Consider the following 25,762-nt stretch of genomic DNA (forward strand, 5'->3'; position numbering starts at 1 on the left):
ACAATATTTTAACTACACCAAGCTCATAATACTAGTATAGTACTTTGACTGTAGTAGGATTTTTCACCCAGGACTTTCACTTATACTTTTACTTATTTATACATTGCTGTATTGGTATTTTTACTTAAGTAAAGGATCTGAATACTTCTTCCACCACTAAAGAAAACAAGTAAAATAAATGTGTTAATGTCATAAGTCATTAATAAAACAAGTTAAGAAGCGTTTCCGGTTTTCTTTCATATTAAACTGTGATGTGACTTATGTCAAACTCAGCTGTGCGCGTCTGCGCATCTGCCGCTCTGCCGCTCCGCCGCTCTCTAAACTGCTCCACCGCTTCTGCTGCTGCTGATTTTTTTTTTTACCAAAAGCAATGACATCGTCTGCACGTATTATTTATGATAGCCTTTAATAATTGATCTATTTATTTATTTTACCACTAGATCGACTTTGCAGCCGCCAGCGACAGATAAGCTCTCCTCTCCTCCTCCTCTTCTCCTCCTCTTCTCCTCCTCTTCGTCCTCCTCCGACTTGTTCCAGCAGCGTGTTGATGATCGATACATCTGACTGAAAAAGTGAGTACATATATTACATATTACTGCCCGCAAATGACAGTTTTATTATGGTCTGTGCATGGAGTATCAATAAAATAACCAGAAATTTGTACACGAAAAGAAGATAAGAGACAACTTGGTGTTTAAATAATGATTTATGAATAAATCACACTGTAAGTGTTTTTTAAGTGAGTGATTACAGAGGACAGTAATATTATTACTGGATAATAAGACAGGAAATGGTCTTCAATCGTGTATTGCAATGCAGCTAGGGTATAATGTACTTTAAAATGATGATATACTTACAGAAAAATAACTGGCACAATACATTGTTAAAAGTGTTTTTTATTGTGTATATAAATGTAGTTTATTATTGTGGAAAACATAAAGCTAAGCCTGAGGAGAACTGAAGGGTGAACCTTTCTAAATAAAGTATGGAGGCTTATACGTGATGATAAAATACTGGGAACTAACACTGCAACTAATGATTATTTTCATTAGTTGCTTGGTCTATAAAATGGTGAAAAAAGCCCAAGATGACGTCCTTAAATGTCTTGTTTTGTCCACAACACAAAGATACTCAGTTAACTGTCATAGAGATTAAATAAACCAAAAATATTCACATTTAAGAAGCTGGAATCAGAGAATTAAAAATGACTCAAAACAACTAATCAATTAATCAATTAATCAACTAATCGTTGCGGCTCTAAAATAAATTCAGTATGTAGGCTGATACTGTATGTTTTTACAATGATAACCGTTATGTAGTTTTAGGATCCGTCTGATGATCAAAACTGATGTCAGAGAAGAACCTAGAACAGCTTTTATGATCTTAACACACAATTCTTATTGAGGCTTATTGGACAACATGCGGTATAAAGAAAAATGTAGCAAACTATTCATCCAATCAACAAATGTAAATGTACGGACGAGTCATTCAAGCTCAGGCAATGTCCATGACTTTTAAGTGATAGTACAAAAGTATTGAAAACGTGGGAGAAAGGCTGATCACATCAGCGTTTCTGAGGCAAAGTCAGTTGTATTTGTTAAGTAAATGTGTCAAGTTCAGCTTCGGTGATCTTTGAAATGCAGATTTACTCTGTTGACTAACAACAAACCGTCTTGACGGAATATTGCTGACATTTGAGGTAAACAGAGTCTAAAATGGGAGAAGCTATTGTCGCTTATTAGCTGCATGTCACCATCAACTTTCATTTAACGTCCTCTGTTGCAGTAAAGTGCTTTACAAAAGATCAATGGTTTGCAGACACTGGAGGAGTTGATGATACAAATTTGTCTTTGGAATAAACTGTGTGAACTTATTGTCTCGTTAGCGACTGCAGCTAACGTTCACTAGCTCAGAGAGCTTTATCGAATGAAATAATGTAACATACAGTTTTCTGTATGGTGAATGTGGGAATGTGTAGTCAGAGGAATTTAATTTGAGGATCTCAGAGTATTTTAACTTTAGAGTAATTTATTGTACTTCTTATCACAGTATTTCATGGCAATGTTGAATTATTTGGAAATGTCCAGCAGCAGCTTTGTGCATCAAAGGCAAATTTCCCTCTGGGACAATAAAGTCTTATCTTAAAAGGCTTTAGGCCCAGTTCCCCAACGTCACCATTGTTTTGTGTGTTAAATCATCATTTATTTCAGTCAAATGTTTCCATTAATTTGTTGATTTTCAGTAGTTTATTTTGGTAGATGGGTCAGCCAGATCTCTATGTTTCTTTCAGTTGTTCTGCCTGTGATGTTGTGGTTAGGTCACAGCCTGTGTATAAAGAGTGTCACCCGTTGGTTTTGTTGGAGCCAACTTGAAGCCTTGAATAGCGACTTATGTTTTCCATTTGGAGCCAGGACGTCCAAATAAGGAGCGCGCGATGTTGAGCAACAGTTTCCAAAACAGAGGCCGTAATGACTCATCGAAAAAAATGATTGACATAATATTTTTAGAGAGAAGTTGAGGCTTTTTGAGTGGGAGTCAGTCGGAGCAGCTAGCGGCCGTCGGTGGCACTTAAAGGTGCTTCAGCCACAAGACGTGGGAGCTGCTGCTTGAGTTAGATCAGCTGCTAAATCAGGGATAGTGAAACCAGGTTTGTATCATTATCAGTGAGAGACTGGACACTGTTAGGATATGAGACGACAGCTATAATTGCTCTGTAGAAAATGACATTTGGTTGAACTTAGTGCGCTTATGACTGTTTGTGTGCTTATACATCACCTTTTTTTTACCTCCTGCCTGCTGACCTGCTTCATTAACATCTCTTTAGAAGTTTCCAGTGCCAGTGCGGCGGCTGCACCGGCACTGTACAATCCTGAGACCAAAATGTCAGCCCGGCGTAAACAGTTCACCAAGTAGTCCTGTTTTTAGTCACTAGAACCAAATATGTTGTGTGGATGAATTTTGCTGTGCCTCTTTCTAGTGTGATCAAGCCTTTGTAGTGTAAGTCTGGGATTTGTGGGCTGTAAAATAAAGCAGTAACACGTTGACCCTCTTAAAATACTACATTCAGTATCCTGTGATTTGTAGGCTGTAATCTTTTACATCTTTAGAGGAACTACAATTTGTGAATAAATGTATTGTCTGAATATAGCCTACAGTCCAACTTTATCCAGCTAACACATGTTTGTAATGTTCCTCCTCTTTGTGTTTCCCTCTCTGCTCAGTCTGTTTGTTCATGCATGTGTACATGGCCATGTCCAAGAGCGCTGGCACCCTGCGGGACCTTCAGCTGGCTCTGCAGCTGAAGATCGAGGAGTTGCGACAGAGAGACGCTCTCATTGATGAGCTGGAGCTGGAGCTGGACACTAAGGATGATCTGATCAGACAGCTGCAGATAGAGCTGGACAGGCATCGCAGCGCCTCACAGCACGCAGCCAACCTTGGGGAGACGGCAAACACAGGTGTGCCACCGCAATTACCGTACCTGCCACCTTCACTGGCAGGTACGCCATTAGGCAAGGCGACAAAAGTCTGACAAGTCAGAGGCAGACCTGTAGCCAGGATTTTACAAATACTGAAGTCGTACACCAACTCCCCCACCCCTGAAAACTTAATTTATTCAGTAAATCATTCAGTCACACTGTTCTCAAAGCCTCCACACTGCTGGGAATAACATTTTTGTTGGGAAAATGCTGAATCATTTATTTTGGATCATTTATTCAGGTTTAGATCCAACCACTCACATCAGATGTTTTATGTTTTGTCTGACAGTTTTATGTCCTCCTTCTGAGGCCAACTTAATTTTCTTTATAGTGGGAAAGACAAGTAAACTTGAACTTAAACCCCTCTCAGGTTGCCACAAATTACAGATTACCTGAAAAAAATACAAAAAACATGACCTCATACCATAAATAAAAAGAATAATGATACTAATAATTTAGCAATACATAAAGTAAAAGAGGCATGCACAATTCAGCTCAGTTGCAGCACATTAAACAGTAAACATACCTGAAAATGTCACTTCGGAAATGTTAGATACTGGTTTGGTTGTTGCTCTTCAAATCCCCGTTAATAACACGCTGTCTGTCCATGACTGCAGCTACAGCTCACTGACACGCACACCTCAGCTGCTGTCAATCAAACACAGACACCGACATGCACAACCCAGCTGCTGTCAATCAAACACAGACACCGACACGCACAACCCAGCTGCTGTCAATCAAACACAGACACCGACACGCCCCTCCAGCTGCTGTCAATCATACACAGACACTGACACGCACAACCTAGCTGCTGTCAATCAAACACAGACACCGACACGCCCCTCCAGCTGCTGTCAATCAAACACAGACACCGACACGTCCCTCCAGCTGCTGTCAATCAAACACAGACACCGACACGCCCCTCCAGCTGCTGTCAATCAAACACAGACACCGACACGCCCCTCCAGTTGCTGTCAACCAAACACAGACACTGACACACCCCTCCAGCTGCTGTCAATCAAACACAGACACCGACACGCCCCTCCAGCTGCTGTCAATCAAACAGACACTGACACGCCCCTCCAGCTGCTGTCAATCAAACACAGACACCGACACGCCCCTCCAGCTGCTGTCAATCAAACAGACACAGACACACCCCTCCAGCTGCTGTCAATCAAACACAGACACCGAAACGCCCCTCCAGCTGCTGTCAATCAAACAGACACTGACACACCCCTCCAGCTGCTGTCAATCAAACAGACACCGACACGCCCCTCCAGCTGCTGTCAATCAAACACAGACACCGAAACACCCCTCCAGCGGCTGTTAATCAAACAGAGACACCGACACGCCCCTCCAGTGGCTGTCAATCAAACAGAGACACCGACACGTCCCTAAATGTGATTTCAGCTGGACGTTAACTCTTGTCTCTCTGGATGTGTCCATCAGGAGCAGCAGCGCAGACTCCAGCAGCACCTGATGAACCTCAGCGCACCAAGCGACAGGCCATCTCAGCAGAGCCCACAGCGCTGGACCCCTCCCAGCTCACAGACGTTACACTCACCAGCTACTGCAAGACCAAAGAGTGAGCACAGAAAACCTTAAACACACACACACACACAAACATGAACACACACTCACAACGAATAATCGTTTTGATCTACCTGTGTATGTGTAGGGCCAGTGAGCTGATCCAGAGGGCTCTGATGGACAATGACTTTATGAAACATCTGGAACACGGGCAGGTAATAACCACATCTGTGCATCATCCTTCTCATGTGTCTGATTTTAAAAACTAACTTGTTTGTTGGCTGATGTGTATAGATCCTCACCATCATGGACTGTATGCATCCCACCAGCCTGGCCAAAGGCTGCTGTGTGATCCAGGAGGGAGATGACGGCTCGACAGTCTACGTACTGGAAGGTAAAGCTCCCCCGTTGGGTGTTGCAGCCGACAGTGTAACATCACCTACTGTAGGCTGTAATATTCTCTCCTCTAATATCTCTGTCATATGACCAACTCTCATATTAGTCATTGAGTGCTTTGCTTTAAGAAGTTTTGTAGCATCTAACTTCATGTCAAAGGTCTTTATTTCTGTCACAGAACAGCTGCTGCTCTGATGGATTCATGTTTTCTGTAGTTTCAGCTCCTCTGACACTGATAAATGTGTCTGCTGGTTTCTGACAGCAGCAACCTCAAATGCTTCTTTTTACTCTGGGATTTTATAGACCAACCAATTAATCGACTAATCAAGAAAATAATCAGCAGATTAATCTATAATGGAAATTATCATTAGTTGCAGCGTTACTTTTTTGTGAATGAAACTCGCCCACAAAATGTTAATGATTAAATCTCAGGTATGTCAGCTCCTCTTGAACAGGTGACAGATTTACTACACTGGGATGGATGTCATCTCATGACTCATTCGGTGCGTGTCGTAGCAACTTCCAGTTAGCGACAGAGCTAGCTAGCTTACTGTTTGGACAGCTGTTGTGACTGACTAGTTGGCTAGCATGTTAGCAGTTAGCTCTCGAGCCCCCTGAATAGTCACTATATTACCAAGCTTAGATTTAGATATTTCAGTGCTAGAGGAAAAGTGAGAGGATCACCAAAAACTTTAGAATTCATCCTCTGCCTACCATGAATATCCTCATTGAATGTGATCACAATCTGTAAATTAACCGTCAGTATTTTGTGCTCTCAATTGTCGAGGTGTTGTATTGAAACCCTGCGGCTATAGAAAGAAAAACGATCCTCTTTCAGTGGTAAGGCCTGCTGCTCAGCAGGGCTGAACTAATGCAAGGTGAGATGCTGAATTGAATTGATATGGACAGACAGCTCATTTGTCTGAACACAAGGCAGCACAAGATTGCAAAATAGCCTGAACCAGAGTAAACAGGGGCTCCATCAGAGACATTATGTGACATAAGGTTAAATGTGCATGGAGGCGGTCTGGCAGAGAAAATAGCAGGTAGAAGACACATATTATGCCAGTGGTCGAGGTGATATCATGGTGAGCTCATTGTCTGGTTGGTGTTTTGTGTGTGAAGTGATAAAAACTTGGTTTCTCACAGTTTTTTTCTTCTGCTGTACATTTAATCATCTCATACCGTGTGATTAAACGTACATAAACTTGTTGTGTGTCATAGCTTCGGTTCAGTTCAGTCATATGTTCCTGACACTTTCACTCCTCTCTCTACAAAATCTCTGTTCGTCACTCTCGTTCTGTCAAGGACAGCCAGTCTTTCACACACTTGAACTGAATGGCACTGCGGCCTTGTGTTGCTCCTCGTGACTGTGTGTCTACAAAAGAGCTGTTTAAAAGGCCTCTGATCAGCAGACATTGTTCAGTTTAGTCTCTTTCAGCTCTTGACAGTCATCAGTTCTTTTGAAAACATCTCTTTCCTTTAAACGTTTTTGTTTGGATGGATTTCATTTCACCTTGTTCTAATATTCCATCTGTACATGTGAGCATGTATTTGTGGAGTGTATGTATCTGTTTTTAGCCATAATAGCATTTCAGCTCTTTGGGAAGCTTTGTCAGTTAGTCGGTCCACCAGAGTGAAATATCTCAACTACTATTGGATTGTCATGAAATCATCAGATCCTGTACTTTGATTTATACCTGCTAAACATTTTGTTGCAGTTACTTTTCAGATCAAAACTTTACATGAAGATTATAAAATACAAAAGAAATAAAAGTTAAAGATTAAACCAGCAGTTTCCAAAGTTTTTGGCTTGTAACCGCTGTGTGTAGTTGAGGCTCCTTGTCATGTTACAGATGGTCGGGTTGTCCGCAGTTCCACCAAATAATTAACTGTTTGAGGACAGAAGAGGTAAAACTTTCCAGTATTTTTGGAGAATCTTTTTTCTTACGGCTAATATCGGTCACAGCAGCTGATTTTCTGCACAACTTTTAATACTTTTATTAGATGCATTGTCATGAAATTTTGTACAAACTTCTTCTGACTTTCCATCTAGTTTCTCCATGTTTCTCATTCAAATATCTGAAAGACTAATTCATTCTCGTCAGCCTCGGCTGTACTTTGTGTTTAGTGCTAATTAGCGTAGTCAGAGTTGCCAAATCTCATGCTTTTGGTGTGAGACTCCCGTTGTCAGGCTCTGTCTCTTGTTCTCACGCTGCTCAAACAAATCTCGTGCCAAAATAAGATGAAGCCACAAAGCCACTCTTTGATGAAACAGATAAATCTATACTGTAAAGATGATACATTTCACCTATATATACATGTCAGGCTTATTCTACACATTTCAGCACTGATCAATCATCCATAAACATTACAGAGATGTGTCCTGTGACAAAATGGGCCATATTCTGCATAATGAGTACTTTTACTCTAGAAGTATATTTTGATGCTGATACTTTCAGTGTAGCACTTTCACATTGTGGTACTACTAGTTTTACTTAAAGGACAAGTTCATAATGTTTCCAGTGTGTCTTAAACCAGCAGTCAGGTGTCTGTAATCATTCCTCCTGTTCATGCTGGATATTAAAAGATCCTTCAAATGTGTTTTCAATGGAAGTGATGGAGGCCAAAAATCCACAGTGTGTCCACACAGTCATTTAAAAGTCTCTGTGAAGCTTCTATTCAGCTTCATCAGTCTGAGTTAGTCATATCAAGTGGATATCTGACACATTTACAGTCTTTTTAGCATCAAATTCTCTCTTTGTGTTTCCTCAGACAGTGTTTCCCTGTTGAGCTGCAGGTGGAAGTATAGTAACAAAAAGAGGAACTTTGACACTAAAAAGACTGTAACTTTGAGAGATATCTACTTGATTTGACTCATTTGGACGCTGAAGCTTCATATTAGCTTCAGATAAACTTTTAAATACATTTGTGCACAGAAGGAGGACTGTGGAAGGAGGACAGCAATAGTTACTTCATTGATTATTTGAAAAAACAAAAAAAACAAAATTTGGCTCTAACTCTTCCTGCTGTATGTCTCCTCACAGAGGGAATGGTCGAAGTGACGAAACAAGGGAAGAAACTGTGCACCATCGGTCCGGGAAAAGTGTTTGGAGAACTGGCCATCCTGTACAACTGCACTCGCACAGCAACTGTAACAGGTAGACACATAAACACACACACACAGCTGTTCACACCGACAAGGTTTTTATTCTGTAGACAGATTTACGATTTTGAAAGAGGTGTGAATGCTCACCTGTACTGACAAGCCAAAATAAAACACTTCATTATCGAATGAAAGAAGACTGTCACATCAGCGACTCCGACAACATGGGTGAAGACTGCAGCAGCTTCCATTAATGCTGCTGGAAAAATGAAAATAACTGAAGGCTGTGAAAACACTTTGATGGAGCAGTAGCTAACGAAAACATGATTCTTATTTTCCGCTGATTTAACGCTAATTAAAACATACTTATAAATATTATATTCCATTTCTGCCAATATATCCCCTTAAATCTTTACACACTGGTCCTTTAATGGTGCAGTAGTGTTTATTCACCCAGTAGCAAATGGAAACTGTGATCAAGGTCAAACACAAACATCATCCTCGCTCAGTTTAATTTTCCACTTCTGATTAATAAACTCACAGCTTTTTTTAAAACTCCTCCTCACTGCGGCTTCAGCTGACAAGTACATTTAAAAGGTTAGTTCACCCAAACACACACACACACACACACACACACACAAAGACACACACACAAAGACAAAGATGATTTTTCACATATTGCTTTTAAAAAGACGTGTGTCTGTGCCTCTCAAATGTGACCATTTGCTGTTTTTGTTATATATGAATGAATTGAATATCTGAAGGTTTTGGACTGTTAGTCAGATAAAATAAGCAAACTAAAGACATCACTGTAAGAAATTGTGAATGCAATTTATTCACAATTTTTTAACATTTCATAGGCTAAAAAATAATGAAAATAACTGTTAGTTACAGCCCTAATTGATACCGTTAGTGTGTGTGTGTGTGTGGTTTGGGTGAACTAACCCTTGTAAGGGGACATATTTTGCTTTTTGTGATTTTCTGTTTTTGTTGGATGTTAAACATGGTCAAAGTTCCAAAACTTGAGGTGAACATATGTAGAAATGCTGCCTGCAAGTCAAAAGTCAGGGCTTCAACCTGCTTTGAACGCTTTGCTTGCAAAGTTACCTCTACTTCCTCCTCTTGATGACATCACATTGTTCACACGTGCCCACGAATGGCCATCCGTTCCGTAAATCTTTGTTGCTAAGGTGGTTGCTAAGGTGTTTCCTCTCATATTTCAGATCTGATTCAGCTCCAACATGTACGGATGGATTTGAGAAATTGAATGTTCAAGTAAAGAAGGAGCAAAAGAAGTGAAATCCTGGTGCTATAGTTTGTTTATGTAGCAGGAGGAAGCTTCCTGAAGCTGACCAATCAGAACAGAGTGGGCTCATCAGGAGGGCGGGGCTTAAAGAGACAGGAGGTAAAATGGCCTGTTTCAGACAGAGGCTGAACTGAGGGGCTGCATAAAGGACCAGTAGAAGATAAATAAGGAGTTTTTAACTGGAAATCATGCAAAGATATTCCAGTAGAGCCCTAGAATATAAATATGGAGCTAGAAATACACACACAAGCATAAACAGTTTTCTTATTTCCATGTATTATTCATCAGGGTGGACGGACTTTACAGTCAACTGCAGCCAGCTATATCGCTGATGTGTTGTTTTGTTTTTTAAACTCTGGGATATAAAAGCATTGTAAATGCTGCTCAATCAGAGATGAGAAAGGATCTTGAATCAGAACCGAAAACATCCTGTTGAAGTCGTGAAGACCGGCCAAAATGTCTTCACAATGCAGAATACAATGGTTTCACACTAAGTCCTCACAAAGATAGCAATACAAGCACACACACACACACACACAAACACTGATTGTTTTACATCCTGTTACTTTGCTTCACAGTGAGAATCAGTTCACAGTATTTCACCATCTTTATCTCACAAAGAACATGTGTTTAAATCCAGTAAAAAGGTGAAACTGAACTGGTTTTCTCTGACCGGCTTCTTTATGAGTTTTCTATTTAATTGACTGTCTAGCTTTATGTTACTAGGCAGCATCATAGCTCCCTTCATCCAGCATGCTTATTTACATCTGAACCCATTACTCCTGGTCCTCTCCTAACGCTGACTCTGTATTCACCTTCCCCCCACGCTCCTGCTCATCCTCCACTGTTCTCATTATCTACCTCTGTAAGGCCGCGCTGCACACCTCTTCATCCACGCTGAAACCTGAAGCCTGAAGCCTGAAGTGCTTTTCATGGTGCTCATGGGTTCACTTTACAATATAAAGGGGCACTCCATCAGTTTAACACATGACGATCAGTGAACCGTCCCTGGAGAGAGCTATTCAGCCTGTGGAAACTGTTTTTATGCCAATTTCTGTGGCTCTGGAGGAGCTTTCTACTTATTCATTATTTTTTAGGAAGGTTGCGAAGTCAGAGCATAAAAACTGCCTTTTAATTTTACACATAGATGGTAAAAAAAAGTCACCTAGCAGCTACGAAGCGGCTAGTGACCTGCCACTCAAAGTGGCAATGTCCTTAATAATGCATAACTTTATGGTTTAATAAAATTTAAACATGTGAGTTGTAAAAAATGTCCACCCCCTGTATGGTTGTAATGAAAGAGGAAATTAGCTACAGAGACCAAAACCGCTTTTTGTACCAGGCTGTAAACATGTTTATTTCTGTTGTAAAGTTGGATATTTTAACATGGGGGTCTATGGGGATTGACTTGTTTTTGGAGCCTCAAGTGGCCATTCAGGGAACTGCAGTTTTGACACTTCCGCATTGGCTTCATTTTTCAGCCCCAGATGTTGCCACTTGATTTTATATTTAAATGTAATCATATTAAACACTTAAGCTAGCAGCAAAATCTTATATCCTTATATTCTTTTTAGGGTGATTTTGTAACATCTGTCCAAGGACTGCAGATGAATGTAATATTTATTAATGTGCATGATGGTCCCTGTTAAATGGAATAAAAAAGAAATTACACCAAAACGCCCTTTTCTAAACCAACATTGACTTGAAAGACAGTTTCAACCCTTTGAATCCATGTACAGGCTTATAGCAGAGCTACTATACTATCACCCAGGCATGTCATATATTGTTGGGCTATTCAGAAATGCCATCATTTTGCATGTGAGTAGTTCTACATGTAGTTGGTCTGACTCTGCATTGTGTAGAAGGTAAGGATCACACTTCCCAGGACTGTATTTGGGCAATTTATTTCCCAACCAGCAGCAACAGCAAATGCAGTTGTGAAGAAACGAAGCGTTCAGAGGCAGAAATGCTCTTTGCACCTTCCCGAGAAATGTCCACAACAAAAATAAGGTGATGACTATACATCCTGTTCATAATAATTATGTACTTTTACTGTAGTAGGATTTTTGGAGTATTTTTACATTGCTGTATTGTTACTTTTACTTAAGAAAAGGATCTGAGTTCTTCTTCCATTACAGCTTATTGAAAGGTGAAAGATTGAAGCAAATTAAGCGTCTCTGCAACAATTTTCCCTCCAGTATTTCTTCCTCTATCACACATACATTCTTCTCCTGAACTCTAGATTGAAGTTTTTAATCACTCAGATATGTGATGGAAAAAATTTTTCTTTTGTGCTTATAAATGTGCCTCCTCTTTTTCTCTTTCACTCACTTGAATGATACTGAACGACACAAGGACGCTGATTGAAAGAGGCAGAGAGGAGGAAAGATGAGCTCAGAACCTCTGCGGCTTTAAAGATAAATGGCTGATTTTTTTTTCTCTAAACCACACAGAGCCAAGAAGGGAAGTGCTGTAAACAATTTTTTGTCAGATGTGCCACAAACACAGTTTTATTAGTCGAGGTTTAGGCATCCCTCCAGCACATCAAAGTGATCTCTGCACACACACACACACACACACACAGGGAAATGAGTTAGACATCGTACTCAAAGCCAATCCATCATCTGAAGAATGACTGTCAGCCAGGAAAATTAAGGGATTTAAATTATAAAATGTAAACATCAGCAGAAAGGTGATGGAAACAGGGTAAACAAGGGACAGAGCTGAAGTGAAGATTTCCAGTTCTGAGAGTTTTCTCTGTTAAATTTGAAGGAATAAGTTGACATTTTGGGAAATATTCTTATTCGCTTTCTTGCTGAGAGTTAGCAGAAGTCACTGCACCCGGACAAGAAATAGTTCTGCACGTAACTCGGTTCTTGTGTGGATAAAACAAACATGTTTTCACCATTTAGTTGCTCTCTATCCTCTGCTATCCAGAAGTGTCACCAAATAAGCTGTGCTATATGGTAAAATACGAGAAACAAGGTAATGAATGTAGAAAAAACACAAAACCTGCCTGTAGAATTTCTTCATGTCGTCCATTAATTGCAGGGTTAGTGGTTGGATCCCCAGCTCCTCCTGTCCACATGTCAAAGTGTCCTTAAGCAAGACACTGAACCCTAAATTGCTCAAAATGTTCCGCTGCCGAATGGGTGAGTAAGAGGCAAATTGTAACGCGCTCTGTCCATATAAGCAGAGAAGCGCCATACATACAAATACAGGCTAAAATCCAAATCAGAAATGTCCCAGAAACAAGACACAACATGTTAATTAGTGAGTTGAAGACGGTGGATGTATTTGTTACTGTTGGACAGAGCCAGGCTAGCTATTAACAGTCTTTATGCTAAGCTAAGCTAAATATCTTGAACAGATATATGAGTGGTGTTTCAATCTTCTCATCTCTCTGTCAACAAGAAAGTGAATAACTATTTTTCGACCAATAAGTTTCAAGAAGTCTTGAAACGTATGGTGATATGGTATGATGATACTGTATGTGTCTTGGGATGTGATTGAGATTGAACAGTACACTTCACTGCAGAGTTTAAATGACCAAAGCAGAAGAGAAGAGAGGAGAAGAGAAAAACTACACGTAGTCTCACAGCGTTCTGCTTTACTACTGCCAAGGTTACTGTCACTATTGTTTTTGTTCCTCCAGCAATGAAATATTTTTAATTCAATCAGCGTTTTACATTCCAGAAACATACTTTTCCACAGTCTTTATGGACAAAAGACAGCTGCACATTAGTCACCATAAACATGTCAGATGAAAAGGCTGTAATAGTGAAGCACCTGAGTGCTTTGAAAGGTTATATTGTCTCATTTTAAGTTTTAAAGCCATTAACAGGAACATATTCAGCACATTTCCAGCTCTATATTTATATTATGGGGCTCTACTGGAATATTTTTGCATGATTTACAATTAAAAACTCCTTATTTATCCTTTACCTTAGCAACAAAGATTACAGAATGGACACACGTTTATGGACATGTGCAACAAGCTGACATCATTTTGTCGGAAAAGTTAAAAAAAACATTGCAAACAAAGTGTTCACAGCAGATTGAAACCTGGGTTTTGACTAACCTGAAGAGTAACCTACAGAGACTGGACAGACCATACATAAAGATTGTTTCCACTAACTTGCACCATTTTTTTAGTGTTTGACAGTCAAGGGGAAGCATAAACCTTACTTCTGAGTACAGTAACACACTGAACCACTGCTCAGTAACTCCTGGAGTTCTGGTAGTTGATGACAATTCGCCAACTGTCATGTTTTCTTGTACCCAAACAAACATGAGCAACAACCAGCTGCTTGTACTGTTTATATACAGAACAGTTTGAGCTGAAAAGGCAAAAAAGGAATAAAAAAGGTGAGAGTTTGTGTGAGATCCTCGATGGAGAGGTGTGGGTAATGTGGACTGTAACTGGAGGTGAGTAAAGTTTCAGGTTCTGGTCGACTGTGTAGCTCTTTGATTTGATTTGTTGTGGAGACATTCATTCTCTTTACAGCTCAGTCAGATTTTCCTCCATTTCAATTGTCCAGAGCTCTCTCACACTGTGGTTCTTGAGATGGTGTAACTTGGACACATCATCGGTGATGAAACCAGGGTCATAGGGTGTTTTCGGGTCTCACCCGGGCGACCCAGCTGGGGTTGATCAGTCCCCAGCTTGTGTCCAAGTGGCCATGCTCTCAGCTCCGTATGAGTTGACTGGACTGTCACAGTGTCTCTCAGGGTGCAGTCGAAGATCTTAACCAGGTTCTTCACAGGCTTCTCAGACACCAATGGAATTTGGAGAGAAACTCTTCCCCTTTCTCAAGACTAAGGACCTGGATTTGGCTGGCTCGAAACTCATTCTTTCCCGTGTAATGAGCCTTTCCAGCCATTGGAGGAGCCATCGGCATCCTGGCACTGATGTTGCTGTGACAGTCAGGTTGTCCATGAAGGCTCTGATCAGACGTTGATGCATGCCAGATCTGGACAGGAGGCCCCTACATTCCACTTTGCCTGCCTTGACAAGCACGTTCAACGCCAAGGCAAACAAAGACACTGATATGGTACAACCAGTGATGATGCCATTTTCTAGGCAATGCCGCGCAGATGTTGTTGTCCCAGAGATGAAATCTGTAACTGAACCTATTGTAGCAGTTCAGTATGAGGTCTTTGATCCTCTCTGGAACATAGTATCTTGTCAGCGCTGTTGCCACAAGTTCATGTGGAATGGATCCATGGACATTGGCAAGGTCCAGCCAAACAACTGCCAGGTCTCCTCTATTCTCCCTTGCCTCATGGATCAAATGGATAACCAATTCTGCTTGCCTGCGGTGTCAATGTAGGAATTCCTCAGGAGGAACACTGTTATGCAGTTTGCAAGAATCTTGAAAAAGGCTTTGCTATGTATGGCACTCCACTTGACCCTGGAGCTGAGCTACTCGGCGCTGCATTGACAGTATTCCTTACTTCTGCCACGGTGGTCTCCTGGATGAACAGGATGGAGGGTTCAGGTGGTGTAATTAGCTCTTTGCAATGGGCCCGGTCTTCCTCCCTCCTACTTTCACTGTAAGTGTTGCTGAGATGTCGATTGATGTCTTCTTCTGGGGAATGCAAGGGTCCAAATCTGCTTCTGCCTAAGCAGCTCTTTAGTGAATCCAAAGGGATTCATGCCAAATCTCTCAGCGCTGATACTGATAATCAGGTCGCACATCAACTACAAACCTTTCTTCTTTTCCTGTTTACTAGTTTACCGGTATGTCTCCCTCAGGGGACACACAAGTGGCAGCGATTGGATCTGAAAACTTCAGATGAGAATCCAGCTGACCCCGACTGGAACGGACCTGCTCCAACTTGAAGCCATCAGTTGTCACAAACGAATCAGATTCAGATTCAGTTCAGAAGTCTTTATATGTGTCCCCGGGTATATAACAGTATATACAGGAAATGACAGGAAATCACAAAAAGCAGAATGTGTCCCCTTTAATGAAATAATTAATTGTGTGTTTTGAAAACTATTCAAATCATCCGCATGGTAATCACAGCAGACAGTCTGTCTTTCTCTGTCCGTCTGCAGCTCTGACTGATATCAAGCTCTGGGCGATTGACCGACAGGGTTTCCAGACCATCATGATGAGGACTGGTCTCATCAAACATTCCCAGTACACAGACTTCCTCCGCAGGTACAGCTCATATATACAGTATACTCACCACCACATACTGTAAGAATGACTCACATTTCTCACTCTAAACTCTCCTTTCTCCCAGCGTTCCCTCCTTTCAGCTGCTAACTGAGGATGTTCTCAGTAAACTGGCTGATGTTTTGGAAGAGGTGATGATTTTTTTAAGCACAGGCATACAGTATCTATTTCTGCCATCTGTTCCTTCATCTGACAAATACAAATTGTCAGAGAGCTATGTTAAGTAATCTGAGGTATTCTCTGCCCTCTCTCTCAGACTCATTACAGCGATGGTGATTACATTATCCGTCAGGGAGCCACCGGAGACACATTCTTCATCATCAGTGAAGGACAGGTGAGGGAGAAGGATGAAGGTCTTTATTAGGAGGTGTAAAGAGGAGAAATATTAACAAGAGAGGGAAAGAAAAAAGGGGAAAAGGTGATAACAGAGCTGAGAAGTAAGATGGTTTCTTGGCTTCTAGAAGGTTTCACATTCACAAGCTCTAATTTTCACTTGTATATAGAGTGAAATGCTGCATTTTAGAGCCCGAGGACGGCAGCTTTGCAACACTAGCAGGCTGAGGTAAAGAACCCACAGTAGAGTAAAGAAAAGAACAACATTTTATTGGCTTTATTTTAGCTGATACCAATCCTCCAAAATATGCCAGGATCGGCTCTGATACATTCCCGGTTGAATTGACTTTTAATCAAATCGTGTAGTGAAATCCCCTCAGGCAGAGCAAAGCTGTTGTTGTGTGCCAACCGTCAGTCCTCAACCCAAAGATATTCAGATTACTATCATAGGGGACTAAAGAAACCGGAAAATATTCACACTTAGGCAGCCAGAACAAAGTAGTAGTATCACAATTTGTAGTTAAGGGATCTAAACGTACAAAACTAAATTTTTCTAAATGTTTGAGATTTCCAAAACACATCTGTCCATTAGTGTAAAATATGTGTAACCATCATCTCACTGCAGCCTTTCAACACACTCACTTTCATTGCTACCTAACTGGTGTGTCTCCAGAGCTTTTGTGCCTCCAGTCATGCAAGTATTTGAAGCATTTTTTAATTATATTCAGTGTTGACTGAGTGAGAAGCTGAGCTGTAAGTCTTCTTTTTATTTTTAGCTGGCAGAAATGAAGATTGTGATCTTTTCTTTCCATAGGTGAACGTCTCTCAGCAGAACTCAGCTAGCGAGGAGTCAGTGATGGTGAAGACTCTGTCCAAAGGGGACTGGTTTGGAGAGCAGGCTTTGAAAGGGTGAAAAACACACAAATACACAAACAAGACTTCACTGAGAAATCATACGTCATCGTTCATGCTGTAACATGCTATACATATGTGTTTTTAGATTGATTTTCTACCTTTCAGACAAAGTCTATCCTTAAAAATGCGAGTGTTGGTGCAAAAGGCTTAAATGAGCTTTGTTTTCATTCACCTGGCAGGGAAATTATGTCTGTTGTTTCTGACATAGAGGTGTGACGTTGTTATAGACGAATCTGGGTGAACTTTGTTGCTGAGGTTGTTGATTTCAGCTCAAACTTGTACATGTGTATTTGAGTTTATATTACATATATATTACCTGCTGCTATAGTTTGTTTACGTAGCCTCCGGAGCTGGAGGAAGCTTCCTGAAGCTGACCAATCAGAGCAGAGTGGGCTCATCAGGAGGCGGGGCCTTAAAGAGACAGGAGCTAAAACGGCCTGTTTCAGACAGAGGCTGAACTGAGGGGCTGCATAAAGGACCAGTATAAGATAAATAAGGAGTTTTTAATTGTAAATCATTCAAATATATTCAAGTAGAGCCCCAGAATATGAATATAGAACTAGAAAATGTGCATGATATTTTCCCTTTAAAAAAAAAAGTCACTATAAAACATGTAAAGGCAGAGATGTGATGGTTTAAAGGTTTATGTTTTTGCAAGCTTATATTCATTTAATTCTGAATGAAACACAAACAAATTTTAATTTAGGATACTGTATTGTATGTGTTGTTTATATTTATTAATGGTATACACAACACACAAACACAGATTAAATGTCAGTCGAACCAATTTAAACTTAAAACTGGAAGTTAACTTTAAATCAGTGAACAGTAATAAACCTGCTGCAATTCATCTCTATTTTCTTTCTCTTTTTGCAGCGAGGACGTTCGCACAGCCAGTGTCACAGCTATAGGAGAAGTCATATGTCTGGTCATTGATAGAGAGTGAGTGCTTCTCTTTGTATACCATAAATAAATGACTTTGATGTGGCTGTGAAGCCTATGGTTCACTTTGCAGTTACTCTTTAAAGGCGCCTTTGTGTTACTCGTTGGGTATGTTTTTGTCTCAGGTCCTTCAAACAGCTGATTGGAGGACTGGAGGAGGTCAACAACAAGCAGTATGACAATGATGAGGTCAAGGCAAAGTGAGTTCCCTTCATGCTTATTTATTTAGAGGCTTATGTAACAGCTGCTGTAGAAGGTTGCACCGTGTTACAAACTGTAAATGTTCTGGCAATTTAAATGTATGAATAAATCACGTACGTAAAGTCACAACATCAATCTGACGAAGTCTGTAACACCTTCACACACAATACTTGTTAGTAGATCAAGTCATTCTTTTTTTAGGGAATTTGTTGACTAGAAGAAAAATATAGAATATTGCCAGATTTAACCTTTAAATTCACAGACAGTGCGCTAAAGTGTTTTGTGTAATAAATGAATCACTCATTTATCATCTATGATGCACCAAAGGAATAAAATCAGTTCAGTGAACCAGGAAACACTGTGACCAAGCCAAATTTAGATTGTTGTCTGTCTAAGCAAAGGCCCGGTCACCTTTTCTGACAAGTTGAGATTTAGGAACCATTAAACGATCCCTGCTAGAGGACCTCAAGCCCAATCAGGCTCACATGGGGTGAGTAGGTCACAGACAAAACGACAAACGTACGAAAACAAGCTAAAACTCACAGGCAAACAGTGACAGGCAGCAAGGACCGGTGTGATGTGATCGCTTCTCTTGAAACGTGTTGAAAGTGGCAGCAGAGTTTTGTAGTCTTTGGATGTTTCTTAGTTGTGTCCTGTTCACTTCATTTCTTTCTTTCTTGACATATTATCTGCTTTTCTCTGCAGACTGCTGGCAGAGGCAGATTTCTTCTCCAGCGTGTCGCTCAGTGATTTCAATATCATCTGCACTCTGGGGATGGGAGGCTTCAGTCGTGTAGAACTGGTGAGTGTGAAGATGCTTTATAGCAGCCGAAAAAAGGAGTAGATGTATGTTTTTCTTGTCTGTCTGTACTTAATGTGTGTCTTTGTATGTTCAGGTTCAGTTAAAGAATGATTCCAATCGATCGTTTGCCCTGAAAGTGTTAAAGAAACGTCACATCTTGGACACCAGCCAGCAAGGCCACATCCTGTCAGAGCGCCACATCATGATGGAGGCTCACAGTCCTTTCATCATCAGGTCAGACAGCAGTTTTATAGCCGCTGACTTCAGGGTGAAATTTATTCAGGTGTAATTAAAAGTGCACAACTCTAATTCACACTCTAGCGGATCTGAATAATGGTGAGAGGCGATTTTATCTTGTTATCTTTTGGTGTTATGTTGCCACCCTGTTCAGTCTGTGCTCATTTTATGGCAAACAATACTAAACAGACAAGAAACACAAAAGACCCAGTGTTCATGACTCCAGCTCTCTATGAAGAACTGCTGCATTCAAAGCTGCTGCAATTATCTCATTTCCTATTAGTAACAACGTGCAGATATGTGGTAATTACTTTTTTTTTCAGATTTTTTTGGGTATTTTCCCAGTTGTAGGTATTAGTAACACTGGCAGTTATTTAAAGGAGATGTTTGTATAAAGTTTCTATCCATAGAGTCTCAGTTACAGGAATTGAATGCTCTCCTTTTTTAAACACAGTCTTTGTCATCCTTTCAGGTTGTATCGAACTTTCAGAGACTCCAAATATCTCTACATGCTGCTGGAGGTTTGTCTCGGAGGAGAACTGTGGACGCTGCTGCGAGACAGGTGTGTGATAGTGTGTGTGAGTGTGTGTGTGTGTGTGTGCGTCCGACTATGAAAGAGCAGAAATCATCAGTGTGGGCATTTGCTTCATTTGCTTCAGGGGTTCATTTGATGACGGCATCACGCGGTTCTACACAGGCTGTGTCATTGAGGCTCTGGCTTTCCTTCACTGCAGAGGAATCATCTACAGGGACCTCAAACCTGAAAACATCATACTGGACCACCGCGGATATGCCAAGCTGGTGCAAACATTTGTTTTCCAGATGTTTAATGATGTGAATTAAAGGATAAGGCTGGTTATTTTCTACATTTTTCTTATTGTCAACAAATCTCATGTTTGGATCCAAACCAACAATGAACTGATCTACTAACAAGTATTGTATGTGTTTCCAAAGCCTGATATATCTTAGACCTCCGTTGTTGTCCAGAAACTATTAAAAACACATCAGTGAGTCACACCGCTGCACTGGGTGACATGTTCCTTCATTATGAAGAGTTTGGTGACGTTAGTTTCTTTAGAAATGGCTCCAAAGACTAATAACAGCATCAAGTTTTCAGTCTTTTCAGTCTTGACCTCGTACTAAACTTCTTTGTAGTTCAGAGTCTGATAAATACAGTGAGCGTAAAAAAATAGCAGCTAAAGAGAACAGCATCCTTGTGCATTCACAGTGGCCTCTTCCTGCCATGGAAATACATTCCTGAGACTAAAAACATCATCGCTGTTATTCGTCTTTGGAGCCGTTTCTAAACAAACTAATGTGACCAAACTCTTCATAATGAAGGAATATGTCACTCAGTGCAGCGGTGTGACTCACTGACGTGTTTTTAATAGCTTGTGGACAACAACAGAGGTCTATGGCACAGTGGAATAAGATATAACAGGATTCTTGAAAAAGAGGAAGTGAAGTCATAATGGAAAGAGCTACCGCTTTTTATTTCCTATCAATGTTTGCATCCAAAGTCAAAGGGAAAAACTCTGATGTGATGTGATGGAACAAGAAAAACAGAAAAACATCAACATTAAACACAGTGTACAATGCAATCATCACAGTCTCAGAAGGAAGGAGGTACAGAATTATATTACTGTATAATCACAGTAAAGAAAAGACTTTGAGAATCAAGTCAATATATTTTTAAAAAATGTAATTTCCAGTAAAATACTATGAGAAAAGTTGTAATTTTATGGGTAAAGTTGTAATATTTCCAGTAAAATACTATGAGAAAAGTTGTAATTTTATGGGTAAAATTGTAATATTTCCTGTAAAATACAATGAGAAAAGTTGTAATTTTATGAGTAAAATTGTAATATTTCCAGAATAATGTTGTAAATATACAAGAAAAGTCATTGTTGAGAATAAAGTCATACTATTTTGAGGAAGAAAGGAACATTTCACCCAGTGCAGCTGTGTGGCTCACTGACGTGTTTTTAATAGTTTCTGGGCAACAACGGAGGAATAAGATATAACAGACTTTAGATACACACACAATACTTGTTAGTATACCAGTTCATTGTTGGTTTGGATCCAAACATGAGATTTGTTGACAAGAAGAAAAATATAGAAAAATGCAGCCTTATACTTGAAGCTCAGGCTCAAATATGTCACAGAAAACATTCAGTCATAGTGTGTGTTTCTCCACTCAGGTGGACTTTGGCTTTGCGAAGAAGGTGGGTCTGGGGAAGAAGACGTGGACGTTTTGTGGGACTCCTGAGTACGTCGCGCCTGAGGTCATCCTGAACAAAGGCCATGACAGCTCGGCTGACTGCTGGTCTCTGGGAATACTGGTTTTTGAGCTGCTCACTGGCAGGTACAGCAGTAAACATCAGCCTCGTGTCGGAATGTTTTGCAAAAGCCCAGATTTTGTTGGCCTATGTCTGTAAGGATGGATGGCCTGCAGAAATCTGACTTAATAGTACTCATTTAATCTGACCAATCATTTACTTATTTATTTCCTAATAAGTAAGGTTTGATCCTCAATTATGTCGGAATTAAATTAAAGAAAAAAAGACTGAAATTTGTGGCCCCACACCAGTGTGTCTTCATCAAAGTCAAAATCAGTCAAAAGACTAAAGGATAAGGCTGGTCATTTTCTATATTTTTCTTCAAATACTCATAACAGCGATCACATTTTCAGTCTCCAGAGAGTAGTTCTGTGTAATGCAGACGCCACTGAGCATGTGCAGGAATGTGGTTCTTTTTACAGCTTCACTAGCTTGTTGTGCTACATATCACAACCTCTGGACTTTGTACTACATTGTGAATTTCTCAAATAACTTTCTCAAAGTTTAATTGGCTTTGGCATAAAACATACTGTAGGTTGCTTGATGTTCATCTGTACATATATCACATAATTTCCTGTCAGTACAGATGAATTCTGGAGAATATTTATTTCTTGTATATTAAATACAAATTACATTATTTGTATCACATATTACACTATGAAAATGAGTATATAGTACACTCTTTATACAGTTATATTATGGAATTTACACAGCTTTAGTCTTGTTTTCCCTCTGAAGATTGCTGTCATTGATCTTACAAACGCCTGATTCAGCTGCACATAGAACCTCTTTTCTCAATAAATAAGCTCTGTTTGGGTCCTGGGTTGAATCAATAAAACTGTTTAAGTCTTTAGTTTCTGCTCTCTGTCTCCAGTCCCCCATTTTCAGGCTCTGATCCCATGAAGACCTATAACATCATCCTGAGAGGCATCGATATGATCGAATTTCCCAAGAAGATCACCAAGAGCGCTGCTAATCTGATCAAACGACTCTGCAGGTTGACCGCGCACTTCAGATTACATCTACATAACTAAATTAAAACCAGTTGTGTCCACACTAGTGTTTCCAGGTGGTTTTAGGAGAGACCTCTGCCCACAGAGTATTACTGGCAATACTGACATTTAAAATGAGTGATCACAGACAACATTAGACTCTTCTTGACTTTGCAGTCTCCTCCTGCTCTCTGTGTCACTTATACTGTCTTTTAATGCAGCCAAATTCACAATATAGTTGTTCTTATTTATACATTTTCTGTTTCTGTTGTCATACAATGGAACAAGTATAAAATAGTGATTTAATTGCATCTCATAAACACTACATGTTAACCAGCAGTCATTCTCAGCTGCTGCAATGCAGTGAAAAACTCATTATTTTATAATCGTGATGTCGTCTGACAAAATCAACATAAAACGATGGTTCGGCAATATACTGACATTTAAAATGAACAATCTCAGAGAAAGTTAAAGGTGACTTGAAGTTGCCCTCTTAAATTTACTGGCACACAGCTTGAAACCACACTGAGCAGCTTACATCATCATTTTGCAAAAGATGAAACACCAAGCTGGTGAGATTTAAGAAGGAGAATGTTGTTTTGGAAAAACTCAGTTTTGAGGCAAGAAAAACAGATGGAAAAGAAAAGAAAAAGATGTGAGAAGGGGACATATTCTGCTTTTTCTGGTTTTCTGTTGTTTATATCCTGTTATGATGTCAGATGTTAAACATGGTCAAAGTTCCAAAACTTGAGGTGAACATATGTAGAAACGCTGCCTGCAAGTCAAAAGTCAGGGCTTCTTGCTGATGAGCTGATGTCGGATTGTACCGTTATGTAGGCTTGGTTGATAAGGTCATTGCTGAGGTTTTTCTGTGTATTATTTGCGTTGTTCACGCTCATATTCCGGATCGGATTTCAGCTCCAACATGTACAGATGTATTTGAGAAGTGAAGAATGAGAAAATAAGTGAAATCCTAGTTTGTTGTTTGTTGATGTAGCCTCCGGAGCTGCTAGAAGTCAGCACTGATGCAACTTCCTGAAGCTGACCAATCAGAAGAGAGTGGGCTCATCAGGAGGGGGGCCTTTAAAGAGACAGGAGCTAAAACGGCCTGTTTCAGACAGAGGCTGAACTGAGGGGCTGCATAAATTAGGGCCAGTAGAAAATAAATAAGGAAATTTTAACTGTAAATCATGCAAACATATTCCAGTAAAGCCCCAGATTAAGAATGTAGACCTGAAAATGTGTAGCATATGTCCCCTCTAATCGGATTAGCGTGGGCATACTCTCACTTGTACAGATGAAGTAGAATAGAAGGATCTTCTTCTTTGTAAGCATCTTCATTATCTGTGTGCTTTTTACAGGGACAATCCCTCAGAGAGGCTGGGAAATCAGAAAAATGGAGTGAAGGACATCCAGAAACACAAGTGAGACAGTAACATTGCTTATCATGAGATTTCACTCTGAGTGCTTTCTGTGGGAGATAAGGCTGTAGTCATGGCAACACATCCTTGTCCTTCAGGTGGTTTGAGGGCTTCAACTGGGACGGCCTCCGGCAAGGAACCATAGACTCTCCGTTCACTCCCACAGTTAGTATCCTTCAGTATCTGTGATGTAAGAACACCCAGAGGACAGCATTAACATCCTGTGTTTTTATCTCAGGTGGACGGGCCACTGGATAACAGCAACTTTGACTATTTCCCAGAAGACACAGATGACCCTCCTCCTGATGAAGAGTCTGGTTGGGATGCTGAGTTTTAACAAGACATGAGTAATATCTGAGTGCTGACTAAACAAGAAATAAAGTGGAAACAGGATACTTGAAAAAGAGGAAGTGAAGTCATAATGGAAAGAGCTACCGCTTTTTATTTCCTATCAATGTTTGCATCCAAAGTCAAAGGGAAAAACTCTGATGTGATGTGATGGAACAAGAAAAACAGAAAAACATCAACATTAAACACAGTGTACAATGCAATCATCACAGTCCCAGAAGGAAGCAGGTGCAGAATTATATCACAGTATAATCACAGTAAAGACAATGTTAAGAAAAAAAGACTTTGAGAATCAAGTTAATATATTTTTAAAAAAATGTAATTTCCAGTAAAATACTAATTTTATGGGTAAAATTGTAATATTTCCAGTAAAATACTATGAGAAAAGTTGTAATTTTATGGGTAAAATTTTAATATTTCCAGTAAAATACAATGAGAAAAGTTGTAATTTTATGGGTAAAATTGTAATATTTCCAGTAAAATACTATGAGAAAAGTGCTGACTAAACAAGAAATGAAGTGGAAACAAGATACTTGAAAAAGAGGAAGTGAAGTCATAATGGAAAGAGCTAAGGCTTTTTATTTCCTATGAATGTTTGCATCCAAAGTCAAAGTGCAAAACTCTCACATGATGTGATGGGAGAAGAAAAACAGGAAAACATTTACATTTAACATAGTGTACAATGCAATCATCAAAGTCTCAAATGGAAGGACGTGCAGAATTATATTACAATATAATCACAGTAAGGACAATGTTAAAAAAAAAAGACTCAACAGAGTCAAGATATTTTAAGAAAAATGTAATTCTGAGTAAAATATTATGAGAAAAGTTGTAATTTTATGAGTAAAACTGTAATATTTCCAGAAAAATGTTGTAAATATACAAAAAAAAGTAATTGTTGAGAATAAAGTCATACTATTTTGAGAAAGAAAGTCATAATATCTCAAGAATTAAGTTGTAATTTTATGAAAATAATTGTAAAATGTCAAGAATAAAGTCCATGATTTTATAAGAATTTAGGCTCCGACATGTACGGACGGATTTAAGTTGACATTTTGAGTAAAGAACAAGAAAAAGTAGATAAATCCTGTTACAGTAGTTTGTTGCATGCTTTGTTGACGTCAACTCCAAAGTGGAGGCACGTGTCAAGAATAAAGTTTTACTATTGCGATAAGTAATAATCTTACAAAATAGATATCGTAATATGTTGAGAATAAGGTTGTACTA

General features: G+C 39.7%; 2 protein-coding genes across 2 annotated transcripts in view; both read left to right on the forward strand.

The window, feature by feature from the left end:
• Positions 1 to 25,762, forward strand: part of LOC122968041 (oocyte zinc finger protein XlCOF6-like) — an 813,118-nt gene that overhangs the window by 145,843 nt on the left and 641,513 nt on the right. The gene's annotated exons all lie outside the window — the stretch shown is intronic.
• Positions 133 to 24,889, forward strand: LOC122968039 (cGMP-dependent protein kinase 1-like). The gene is made up of 21 exons (XM_044332966.1): positions 133 to 572; positions 3,222 to 3,458; positions 4,929 to 5,064; positions 5,158 to 5,224; positions 5,304 to 5,403; positions 8,453 to 8,566; positions 15,882 to 15,987; positions 16,073 to 16,136; positions 16,262 to 16,339; positions 17,153 to 17,247; positions 18,130 to 18,195; positions 18,321 to 18,395; positions 19,102 to 19,198; positions 19,293 to 19,432; positions 19,908 to 19,997; positions 20,095 to 20,236; positions 21,637 to 21,800; positions 22,649 to 22,771; positions 24,128 to 24,190; positions 24,286 to 24,352; positions 24,426 to 24,889. The coding sequence occupies exons 2-21, from the start codon at positions 3,233 to 3,235 to the stop codon at positions 24,522 to 24,524; spliced, it is 2,112 nt and encodes a 703-aa protein (XP_044188901.1). The 5' UTR covers positions 133 to 572; positions 3,222 to 3,232; the 3' UTR covers positions 24,525 to 24,889.

The sequence above is a fragment of the Thunnus albacares genome, chromosome 18 (assembly GCF_914725855.1).
Source record: "Thunnus albacares chromosome 18, fThuAlb1.1, whole genome shotgun sequence".
Taxonomy (NCBI): Eukaryota; Metazoa; Chordata; class Actinopteri; order Scombriformes; family Scombridae; genus Thunnus; species Thunnus albacares.

Excerpts from the sequence above, each read along its gene's own strand:
- LOC122968039 (XM_044332966.1), top strand. The coding sequence starts at position 3,233 with ATGCATGTGTACATGGCCATGTCCAAGAGCGCTGGCACCCTGCGGGAC. Across the intron at positions 19,199-19,292 it reads GCTTCAGTCGTGTAGAACTG|GTTCAGTTAAAGAATGATTC; the intron begins GTGAGTGTGAAG and ends TTGTATGTTCAG. Across the intron at positions 21,801-22,648 it reads TTTGAGCTGCTCACTGGCAG|TCCCCCATTTTCAGGCTCTG; the intron begins GTACAGCAGTAA and ends CTCTGTCTCCAG.